Here is a 12306-nt window from a genome sequence, read left to right as displayed (position 1 = left end):
GCATGATGGGAACATGGTATACATGTGTCACAGTGCACATCGCATAGGATATAGGACAACTTTGTGGTATCAATTCTTTCCTTCCACCTTTGTGTGGGTCTTGAGGATCACACTTGGGTCAGCAAGCTTTCTCGGCTTACCGTTGACCTCTGAGCCACCTCACTAGTCCTTACAATCCTTCTTTTTGTTTTCTTACAGGCATTTCTAAGGAGTCTAATACCTGGGCTATTGATACTCTTCCACAACTGAAACGAAACATCTGTGTTTGTCATTGATACAGTTAGTTCTTCTGCATGGGTCCTTCAGCCACCAGCTTATCATTAGAGAACAAATCACTTGATGACTCTGAAATGTTGACGACTTATATTGAAAACATTTCTATGATCAGTCACCGATTCCCTGTTGATGCAAAAAGTATGCATGGCTCCTGAGTGTGATCCCACCATACTCTAGTGCCTGTGGGCTCCAGGGCTGAAGAGTCATTTGCTTTGCTTTAATGGCAGAGGGGGCCACCTTATCTTCCTCCACCTTCTGCACACTCTGGGAGAGTGTGGGCGAGAAGGTTTGTTGACAGCTGGGAACAACATAAACGCTGCCGTTGACTAGCCTGTGGCTCTATTGGCAGTGATGATTCTGAGTCAGCTGTGGCTGATCTGCAGTCATTCTGTCCCCAATCTGCTGCCAGTCATGATTTAGCATAAAGCATCTAAAGGTTGCTAGGAGAAAAGTCAGTCAGTTTCTTAAATTGTCAGCTATATACACCTAACACCACTCTCCTGCCAGCCACTGAGCTGTGGTTGTTATGCACAAGTGATCACTACTTATTTATTTATTAATTTATTAAGCTGAACTGAGATTTGAATCTAGGGTCTTGTATATGCTAAAGCACTCTATCCTATTGAACTATATTCCCCAGCCGATCACCATTTTCAGAGATTTAGTCATTTATTTACGTGTATAAGTGCTTGCCTGAGTATGTTTATATATATATATCACCACATGCCTGCAGTGCCCACAGAGGCCAGAAGGAGGCGCTGGATACCCTGAAACCGAAGTTACAGATAGATGTGAGCCACCTGACATGGATGATGGGACTTGAACCCTGGTCTTCTAGGAGAGCAGAAAGTACTTTTAGCTGCTGAGCCATCTCTCCAGCCTCTTAACTTTTTATCTGAGAAACAATTTTGCTAAGCACCCAGAATGGCCTTAAACTCACTGTAGCCCAGGCAGGCCTTGAACTTGTGTTCTTCTGGACTTTAGTTTCTGTAGTGGGTCAGATCATATACCTTATTTACATTGTCTTTTTTAATTTTCAATTTTTTTGAGACAGAGTCTCAGGTACTCCAGGCAGGCCTTGTATTCCCCATGTGAACAATATCCAGAGTATGGATCTATAGATTTGTACTACCAGGCCAGGCTTCATGTGGTACTGATGCTGGTGATCCATCCCAAGGCTTTGCTCAAGCCGAGCACACATTTTACTAACCAAGCTCAACTCACCTCAGCCTCATGGCTCACTTGTTTGTTTGTTTGTTTGTTTGTTGTTTTTAGGCAGGGCCTCATTGTGCAGCTCTGGCCTAGAACTTCCTATGTGGACCAGTTACCTTCAAACTCTCAGAGATCTGCCTGCCCCTGCCTTCTGAGTGCTTGGATGAAAGCTGTGTACCACCACACCTGGCCTGGGAATTTTTCTTGTGAAAGTTTAGGTACTTTCTCTAAAGTCCCTGTCCCTTCTGCCCTGGCATATCTTTCCCATCATACCCTTGGAGATCAGAGGCTAAGTCTACTCAGGCACCAGCCACTGCACATCTGGATTTTCCTCACTAGGCTGGTATCCCTGGCTCCAGTTACTGTGTTTCGCGGTTTAGGTGGGGTTTCTTCTCATTAGTCAGTCTACCCATGCCATTATGACCTTCTGGTGTTTCCAGTTTGCTACTCCCGAGGTAATTGTCCAGCCATTATGGGCTGTCGAAAGGATCATCCACTCAGAACCGTGACTTCTCACCTGTAATGGAGCAGCCTTACCTCTGGATGTTGAATGCGCCCCTGGATGCTGCATAGCGTTTTAAGTGAGCCACGAGAAGTTCACAGGCCTGGCTGATGAGAGGTGTCATCTGGTAATAGATAGCAGAGGTGTAATTAGGGCACCGCGCCTAAATTGGCTGCCAATGATGGGCAAGGTTAGCCACAGTGCTTTGTAGGGAAACAGCCTGTATTTCAAAGGTACTTTTCATAAGGCTAAGATTAAGAAAGCACTCATAATATCTGTAAAATACAGTGTCCATAAATACCTATCTTAAGCTTAAGTGGGCTTTCTGTGGTAGATGCACCAAAGGAGAAAGGATTAAACGTAGATCTGGTGAAATAATTATGAAAGCCATCACTAAGTGTTTAGACAAAACTTCGAATCAGCGCTCAGCTTCCTGACATGTGGTTAGCATTAGCGAGCAAGTAGACCACACTCCATATGTCCTGGCCCTGGAACTAGCCCAAGTCCGTGCATGCCTGTTCCAATTAAGTTTTCAGATCTCCCACCAGAACATAGAATCGAGTGTCCAGAGGCACTGAGGGTCATCTGTTCTAACTTCTTAATTAAGGCAGAAGTTATCTTAATGGTATTTCTGAGAGAGGGTTTTTCATCTGTGTTTCAGCTGCTTATGCCTTCCAAGTCAGGATAACTCTTGATCTGCACGAGGACTTGTTGGCTTCTTAATATTAAGAAGATATTTTATTGTGGAAAATTTCTAATGCCAAGAGAAAGATCTAGAGGGTAGTGCTGTGCCCTCCTATGTGGTTCCAGCACACTGAGGCCGCAGGTTTGGCTGCCCATCCAGCACACTGAGGCCGCAGGTTTGGCTGCCCATCCCTTTGGCTTCCAACAGGATCTCTTGGGTGGGTAGCACTCTTTAAGGACTTTCATTCTCTCCTATATATTTGAAGGGCCAGGCTGCAACTGTCAAGGGGGATCCTTCAAACGAGTACACAGTCTAGAACAGTATCATGCCTGAGGCAGAATACTGCTGTAGGTTCTTCTGAGCATTTATGGAAATAATACTTGGAAATGGTGCCTGATGTTTGGTTTTCAATATTATTATTATTATTTTAAAGAAACTTTAAAACTGTATTTAAATTAAATTTTTTCAGATTTATTTGATTTTTACGTGTATGAGTGTTTTGCCTTCATGTATATGCTCCACATGCCAGCCTGGTCCTGTAGATGTCAGAACACAGAGGATCCCCTGGAAACTGTAGTTACAGGTGGTTGTGAGCCACTATGTGGGTGCTGAAACTGAACCTAGGTCCTCTGCAGGAGTGACAAGTGTTCTCAGCCTCTGTCCCCCCCCCACTCCCCCTATTTTACTTTTAAGATTATGTGTGCCCACTGCAGGGAGCATTTCAGGTACCCACTGGAAGAGGTCTTGGGGAATCCGGAAGCTTGTGTTCTTGATGGTTGTAAGCCACACAACACAGACGCTGGCAACTGACGTTGGGCTCTCTACAAGAGCAGTTTGCCACTGGCTGCCCTGTAGCGTCTGGCTTTCATTATTTTGATGCTAGACTAGTCTGAGGTCAGGGGAGGTTTCATCTGTTCATTCAGTTTTTGTTTTTTTTTTAAATCTCTAGAATGTGCAACAGGACCTCGCATATGTACTTATTGGTTGGATGGATGAATGAATGGGTAGATGGACTTTAATGAGCATGCAATGTCTACTTTTTGTTCAAGTCAAAATACTAGGAAAATAATAGAAAAATTATGAAATGTTAATGTAGTTACCAGAGATATGTTATTGGATGCAGACAAAATCCAGCTCCCTCTATTACAGTTGGGCCTTGGGTATCTATCGCCTTAGGGTAGCATGACTGAGAGGTGGTAAGCTCTTAGGAGGCTGGACCTCTGGGAATGGCTCTCAGCTTTTGGGGATGTTTCTCTCAGTAGACTGTGGGCCCCTGGCTTTTACTCATTCTCACCTTCACTTCTGGCCTGGGGGAGTGTGACTTTACTTTGTCATGTGCTTCCATCATGGGCACCACAGACCCAAAACAATGGGTCCAACCAAGCACACACTAAAACCTCTAAACCCACGAGCCATGCCATAGCAACCTGCCTCGCTCTACACTGAAGGTCACAAGTGCCATGAGCCATGCCATAGCAACCTGCCTCGCTCTACACTGAAGGTCACAAGTGTTTCTTATAATGATGGGAAGCAACTAGTATGAGTTACAAAAGCCTCTCTGCTTTCATAGTTTGTACACCTTTCTCTATTCTTTTTAAAATATTTTTATAAAAAGATTTATTTATTTATTTATTTATTTATTTATTTATTTATTTATTTATGCAAGTACATTGTAACTGTCTTCAGACACACCAGAAGAGGGCATCAGATCCCATTACAGATGGGTGTGAGCTACTATGTGGTTGCTGGGAATTGAACTCAGGACCTCTGGAAGAGCAATCTGTGCTCTTAACCGCCAAGCTGAGCCATCTCTCCAGCCCCTATCCTTTTTTTTTTTAACCTGCCATCCACCTTTGCAACTTCCCCTTCAATAGAGGAAAAAAAATCTCATTGTGGAAGCTATAGTGTCATAGTGAGTTCCACAGTATATCCCTTTGCCCATACTTCTTTGCTTGCACATGTACATGTTCATTGTGTTTGGTCTGGTACAAGGCCTCTGGCTTCTGTCAGTACTGGAACCTCACTGGAACTCCACTTGGATATCCTGTTGCCGCCCTGTGTCATGGAGATCCTGTAGTTTTGGATCTGTAGGCCTGCCCCTTCTGCTTCAGGCACTCCAGCAATTTAGCAATGAGGGTAGATGTTGGGGTGGGCCAATACACATCCCTGGATTTGGGCCTGAGAGATTTCTGAGCTGGTCAGCCCAACATCTCTCTTGCTCTCACACCCTCTGGGCCAGGTCACCAGCAACCCACAACCAGGGCCAGCTCTACCCTGCTGCCCAGGCAAAGTGCATGGCCTGCTCTACCAAGTGTTGCAGTCCGTGAAGGACATGGCCAGGCCTCCCAGTCTCATGATCCCAGGGCTGGCTCTCCTCACTGCCGTTGATGGAGAGGGATAAGGAGAGGAGGATGTCTCTGTCTCATCTGCACCGCTGCCCAGCAGACAAGAGGCTGGCTCTCCTGCACTCACATCCTCGGGGCTGGCTCCCTGGCACCTCCACAACCAGGGCCAGCTCTGGGTATTGCCCAGGTGAGGTGAGGTGCACAGTCTGCTCTCCCAAGTGTTCCAACAGGTGAGAGGGGGACAGCTCCCCCACTCTGATGACCTCTAGGCCAGCTCTCCTGCCTGCCGTAGGTGACAAGGCATGAGGTGGGGGGGCATCTCTCCCTCAGTTATGTCACTACACAGAAGACAAGGGGTGGGGCCAGGTCTCCTGCTGGCCACCGATGGTGAGGGGGGAGAAGGGTGTCTTTCCCTTGTCCATGTCACCATAAGGGAGATGAGCAGTAGGGACAGCTCTCCCATACTTGTATCCTCGAGGCTAGCTCGCCAACAATTCCTGTAATGTGTGTGGCCTGCTCTCCCAAGTACGGCAGTCAGCTAGGGGCAGGCTCAGCTCTCCATTTCTCATGCCCCCAGAGTCTACTGTTCCACGATGCCCAGGTGAGGGATGGGGCCAGTTCTGCACAGCCCTTAGACATAAACATACTGCCAGCAGCAGCCTGGACCGGGAACATCCACTCGGCCTTTGGGGAATAACAAACCCCGGATGCTGCAGGGCTACGGACCCAGATGTGGCCCCCAGTGGCACCACAGGCCAGGATCTTACCATGGTCTCTGGTAGCATCACCAGCTACTCACATCTGGCTGTCCCTCACTACCCTCGAGTCTAGCTCTGCCTCTCTTCATTGTGCCCACATCCTTGTTTCTCTTTCTCTTCCATTCCTCTACCACTTACTTGATCCTCTTAGTGGCACCCAGAGTCTCTGAGTGTCTGGGGCCATCTCAGGAGTGGTCTCAGGAGTGCTGTGCCCTGCTTGTGCATTATAACACTGGGTAGGGGCCATCTTGGCATGGTCTGCCCGCCCCCTCCCCCCAGGCCTGCCAAAGTGGTAGTCACCTTAGCCTAGTTTCCTGTCTGGACCCCAGGGTGCCGGTCTGGTGGTCAACTCTGGCTAGCTCCTCACGCGGCCTGTCCCAGTGGCCCCTTGCAAGGCTTGTCTGTCTCAGACTCATGGCCTGTGGTCCCAGACAGGGTTTTGCCAGTCTCTGGTTTGCTCCCAGTCTAGGGATCCCATGGCATCAGGGCTCCCATTTTTCAAGGGATGTTAGGCTGCTAATCACTCAGATGTTCACGGGTCAGAACACTGAGTGTAGACATAGCCTCTCTCTGTCACCTATGACTCACCAGTGACACAGCAGCCACACCTGCAAAGCCCTTAGGGGCAGGGTCTTTCTCTATTCTTATTGTTCCTCTGGGAGGAAAAAGAAAGTCGCTCTGAAATAGCAACCCATAGGTGGAACGCAGTTCTGTTTCAGGCAATATCTAGTAAACAGTAAATTAATCACATTCTGTGACCTGAACCCTGTAAGCCAGTAGCAAGGTCAGATGTATATTGATTTTTGCACAAGACACGTACCACAAACAAATGTCAAAGTTCAGGTCAATGAAAGCCACAGGTCTTTTCTAGTAACTTATCATCGCTGCATGCAACTGATTCTTTAGCCCTGGAGGCTCCGTTCCTTAGAAAGGCTTTGTGTTTCTTTTTAAACATTTTTTCCCCTGTATTAAAAACAAATTATCGGGGCTGGTGAGATGGCTCAGTGGGTAAGAGCACCCAACTGCTCTTCCAAAGGTGCAGAGTTCAAATCCCAGCAACCACATGGTGGCTCATAACCATCCTTAACGAGATCTTACTCCCTCTTCTGGAGTGTCTGAAGACAGCTACAGTGTACTTACATATAATAAATAAAATAAATCTTAAAAAAAAAAAAACAAATTATCTGTGTGGGTGTTTTGCCTAGATATGTCTATGCACCGTGGGCATGCAGTGCCTGAGGAAGCCAGAAGAGGGTGCCAGATCCCAGGGACTGGAATTACAGACAGTTGTGAGCTGCCATGTGGGTGCTGGGAACCAAACCCAGGTCCTCTGGAAGAGCAGCCAATGCTTAAGACCACTGGTCCATCACTCCAGCTCCAGGCTTTGCATTTCTATTTCCTTTATTTCCATAAAAAGTTATCTTCAGCTGTCCTGGGAAGAACAACCCCTGAACTTCCCTGAACAGAGAGTGGAGCAGTCTGGACAGCTGTTGAGACACTGGGAGAATGGACCCCTCCCTGTCATGTCTGCCTGCCAGCCGGCCCCACATGCCCTATGGGGACACACGTATGACACCAGCTTCTCATTACCTGCAGTGGTGTGGGAGCCTTGTAGGAAGGAACAGGTCTGAGAGGCACAGGGGAATTTCTCTAACTCAAAATGGATGTGTAGCCATGTCTTCCTTGTTCCCTTTAAACTACAGTAACATGCTATCTAAGTTTTCATCTACCTCATGACTACGCAGCCTGGTTCAAGCACAGACCTGGGACCTTCCTCTGGATAGTTACTTCAGGTAGCAGCAGAATTTTTCAAGGTCCTTTGACCAGTCAGGATAAACCTAAGTAAATACTCAGCCTGGCACCGCCTTCTCCATAATCGGCAGATGACCTTGTCAGTGGTTGGCTGAAGCAGGAGCGTTATTGACCCCAGCTGTCTGTCCTTAAGTTCATCCAGGAAAGAAATGGATAGGGTGAGCCTGATTTGTTTTCAGTGACTCTGTAGCAATTCTTTATGACGGAGGCATTCTTTTTTAAACTCTCACAAACTGTCCACAGAATGATCCATCAGTATAAGAATACATGTGGGTGGGTCCCTTAAAATGTCTTCCAGGCATCATTCCCAAGAAATCTGACTTCCTTAATACTTGGAGAGCTCAATGCTTTCTAAGCACATCTCTCTAGCCAGCTTCTCTGGCTGCCATTCTTATCTGATTATAGTCATTTGTTACTTAGCATGTGTGTGAGTGTGCAAGTGCACAGTATACACGTGGGAGTCAGAGTCATCCTGCAAGAACTGGGGTTCTCCTGTCTTGTGGTTCCCAGAGAAGAAACTATGGTCATTAGCTTGGTAACAAGCACCTTTACCTGCTAAGCCATTTGCATCTCTTTCTTATCCCAATGCGCTTGGTGAATCTTATTTAATAAGACTCTGGAAATAGGACCAGGCAGTGGTGGTGCACGCCTGGAATCCCAGCACTTGGGAGGCAGAGGCAGGCAGATCTCTGAGTTCCCCCGGGCTGCCTGGCCTACAGAGTGAGTTCCAAGACAGCCTGTGCTACATAGAGAAACTATGTCTTGAACCAAACCAAACCAAACCAGGATTTTTCAATAAATGTCAGAGGAATATTTTAAAAAGTAACAGCAAAAGCGTTGCAATGAGGGTCTCCTTGGACATCACTATTAAGTGTCCTTATACTAGCAAGAGAGGTGCAGTATAAAATTTGACTTATACAAACTTCTCAGAAGCCGAAAGCATGTCCTGTGTATTAGGAGAGCTCCTTATGTTGAATCTAAGTGCAGACCTGAGTGATACAGAGGACCAGTTGCCTACCATCCCTTCTCCCGCGTGAACTTGGCTAAAGTGAACTGCTGCTGGCTGATGTGGTTGCAGATTTTCTCCCATGCCATGCCTGCTGTCTGTCATACTGAATGGATAATGACGTTTTTATCTGGATTAATGTGTTATGAGATGGGGCATGCACGATGAAAATGCTAAGATGTAATGCAGAGAAAATATCGAAAGACAGCGGAGCATGGTCCATATGTTGGCCAGTTGCCATCATTTTATTTTCCCCCTTGCATTAGGTACCACTGTTACAGAATGTCTACTCTCCCGTGAGCTGAATACACAGAGCAAAGGCTCTGTAGGCTGGGCTTGTGACCCTACAGCCCCCTCCCTGTGTTTTCAGACCAGCAGGTGAATGTGGTATACATACAGACACAAGCCCAGAGGAGACAATGCTCTACACCCAGATCCCAAGCCTGCCTTCCATTCTGCTGTGTTCCATCTCCATAGGACAATGGGTGGTGTTTATTTTTGTTTTACCCAACATTTTCAAGATGCACATATGTTGTACTTTTAATCACATAAAATATTGATACCATTTGGTTTTAAAAATGGATTTCATCTGGGTGTTGTTGTGGACTGAATGTTTGTGTCCTCTTGAAATCCATATGCTGTTGATCTAATTCCCAGTGTAGCTGGATTGGAGATGTGGCCTTTCAGGAAACCATTAGCACTAAATGAAATTATAAGATTGATCCAGGGAATGATGGTGTGTACCTGTAATTACAGCATCCAGAAGACTGAGGTAGGAGAATTATGACTTCTAGGATAGCCTAGGGCACATAGTAAGTTTAAGGCCAACCTGAGCTACACAGTGAGACACTGTCTCAAAAGGGGGATCTTGTGAGCACATAGAATGATGGGTGACCACCTGCAAACCACAAAAGAGAAGCCACCAAAAGCCACAATTACCAGGAAGGACCCTGTTGTCCAATTTTAATCTCTATTAACTGAGAGAAAACACTTCTCTATTGTTTAAACCAGTCTATAGTATTTTGCTACTAAAGTCTGAGTTAGCTAAGGCTAGAATGTCAGTCAAGCAGCCAAGCCTGTGTTGTCCCTGGACAAAATAGTCTGAAAGTGGGACTGGGTGATTATTTGGTAACCGTAGTTGCTAAAAATAAAGTCCTCAATTTGAGAAGAAAATTCCCCAAGGAAGGAAGTTCTTGCTTAACCTGGACTTTAATATATATATATATATATATATATATATATATATATATATATATTCTGTCAGTTCCCAGTGTTTTCCAATTGTCTCAGAAGAATAGTGTGGACAGAAAGCAGGTGGGTGAAATCTAATTCATAGGAGTGGACAGAGGAGGCACCTTACAGGGAGATGACCAAGAAAAGGTCAGGCATTCTCCTCCTCAAAGAAGCATTCTTCAACACCTGTTGTTGTGCTTCAGAATCCCACCTTTGGCAATTTTCTCCAAGGGGAAAGGATTTGGCTTGGATAATGTCCAGTGACTCCAAGAAGAGCAAGCACTCAAAGTCATTGCCAATGCCTATGGCTCTACTCCCTGGAACTTCATAATTCATTTCCAGTGGCCTAAATGTAGCGACTTTATATTGTCGCCAGCAGAACAAGAATAATAATGCCACCTTTGAAGTGCCGTAACCACAATTAGAGACAAAATATGCAAAGCACCTAGCAGTAGTCAGGAGTGGTCCAGACATGGCACCTGTCCTATGGAGAATCCATCCCCAGGCTGGTTTGGACAGCAGGAATTCTTCTCTGTATCTCTTCTTCCTCAGAGACAGCGCCCCATTGGTCCCTCAGAGACAGCTCCCCATTGGTCCCTCACGCTTGGTCTCACTGCATCAATGCTGCTTGCGTCCCTCCACCTTTCTCTCCTCACTCTGGTTCAGACTTTGTCACTGGAATGTTGCTGTCATTCCGCCTCTTGCAGACGAAGGTCATAGGGTAAGCACCTTTGACATCTAAGTCCGGAGGCTGACCTGTAGGTGTGTTCTAACCCAACCGACCCAGGAGCCTGTTGTCTTTTTACTTCCCAGTACACCTCGAAACCCAAGTCGTGACACTGATCTTCTAAAATTACTGTGTTTTGTAGATTCATTTTGCTGAAATGCTCTGAGCATCCTCACTGACTGGAGGACGTAGCACAAGCTTCTTAGCTGTCTCTTAGACCCACAAGAAAGATAATTCCGCAGAAAACTGTGCTAGCCATCTTCGAAGCAAGTGTCCCCTAGTCAATCCTTCAGATGAGACCACAGACCAGACTAGAAACTTGATCATTATATCAAGAGGCCCTGAGCAGAGATAAAGGTGTGGGAAGCTTGAGTCACAGCAACAAAGGTTTGTTGTCTGAAGCTGTAAGGCTTGGGTAAAGTTGTTACAAAGGAGCAGGTAGCAGGGTTCCAATATGCCCTCTTCAAGGTAACTTTTATATGTTTTATATGTTGCCATTTTCTAGTGAAGGTTTATTTACTTTTTACTAAAAAAAAAAATGTTTTGATACCTGTTGTATCCTTACTCACTTGATTCTCTAGAAGTGTCTAAGTCAGTGGTTCTCAACCTTCCTAATTCTGTGAATACAGTTCCTCATGTTGTGGTGACCCCCAACAATAAAATTATTATTATTTTTAAAGATTAATTTATTTATTATATGTAAGTACACTGTAGCTGTCTTCAGACACTCCAGAAGAGGGCGTCAGATCTTGTTACGGATGGTTATGAGCCACCATGTGGTTGCTGGGATTTGAACTCCAGACCTTCGGAAGAGCAGTCGGGTGCTCTTACCCACTGAGTCATCTCACCAGCCCCATAAAATTATTTTTATTGCCACCTCATAACTGTAATTTTACTGTTATGAATTGTAACGTAAATGTCTGTTTTCCATGGTCTTAGGTGACCTCTTTCTGTGAAAGGGCCGTTCGACCCTCAGAGGAGCCCCAACCCACATGTTGAGAACCACTGGGCTAAGTGATAACCTAATGTGTTGATGTTAAAGGCACTCAGGACCCACCAACAGGTTGAGACGCTCTTTTTGTCTTAGCAGGAGCTCAGGGTAGATTTTTGAAATTTGCCTCTGAGCAAAAGACCAGAGATTCACACTGAGTCTACTTCTTCCTTCAGGCGTGGTATCTGAATCTTTCTGACCTTGGAATCCTCTCCCCAGGCCATGTTCTAAGTATAATGAACTATAAGGTCCCACTCCATGACATTGAAGGATCCCAAGGAAGCCATTTACTATTGTTTGACTGTAAAGTATCTCCCCAGAGGCTTATATGTGTTCTTTTGTTTGGCTGTTTTGGCTTTGTGGGGGTAAGGGAATGAGATAAGTTCTCATTCTATAGCCTTGAGTTTCCTAGGATACTCTATGTAGACTAAGATGCCCTTGAATTCACAGAGATCTGTCTGCCCGTGTCTCCAAAAACTAGGATTAAAGGCGTGTATCTCCATGCCCAGCTGGCTTACTTGTATCATATATTATAATATGTATAATAATATAAAAATTATATATAAGTTATATATATAATTTTACCACTTGGTCTGCAGATGGTGGTGCTGCATTCTGGACCTTCTGGAGGAGGTAGATCGCTGGGGGTGTGTCTGGAGGCTGACCTCACCTCCTCTCTACTCTCTGTTTACTAATTGCACATGCAATGTATCTAGCTGTTCCTTGTTGCAGCCTCTGTGCCTTCCATGGCATGGTGGG

The 12306-nt window shown here is 45.7% G+C and overlaps 1 protein-coding gene and 1 non-coding gene across 2 annotated transcripts in view; both read right to left on the bottom strand.

Moving 5' to 3' along the window:
• Nucleotides 1–12306, bottom strand: part of Tbxas1 (thromboxane A synthase 1) — a 165139-nt gene that overhangs the window by 63122 nt on the left and 89711 nt on the right. Inside the window, exon 6 of the mRNA XM_021191345.1 lies at nucleotides 2026–2114. Coding sequence (XP_021047004.1) covers nucleotides 2026–2114 — 89 coding nt within the window. The remainder of the gene's footprint in view (nucleotides 1–2025; nucleotides 2115–12306) is intronic.
• On the bottom strand, nucleotides 6283–6408 carry LOC115063495. Its single transcript, XR_003843367.1, has one exon. It is a non-coding gene; the product is annotated as a small nucleolar RNA SNORA17 (small nucleolar RNA).

Source organism: Mus pahari, chromosome 2, assembly GCF_900095145.1.
Source record: "Mus pahari chromosome 2, PAHARI_EIJ_v1.1, whole genome shotgun sequence".
Taxonomy (NCBI): Eukaryota; Metazoa; Chordata; class Mammalia; order Rodentia; family Muridae; genus Mus; species Mus pahari.
This window is presented reverse-complemented; position numbering and strand designations above follow the sequence as displayed.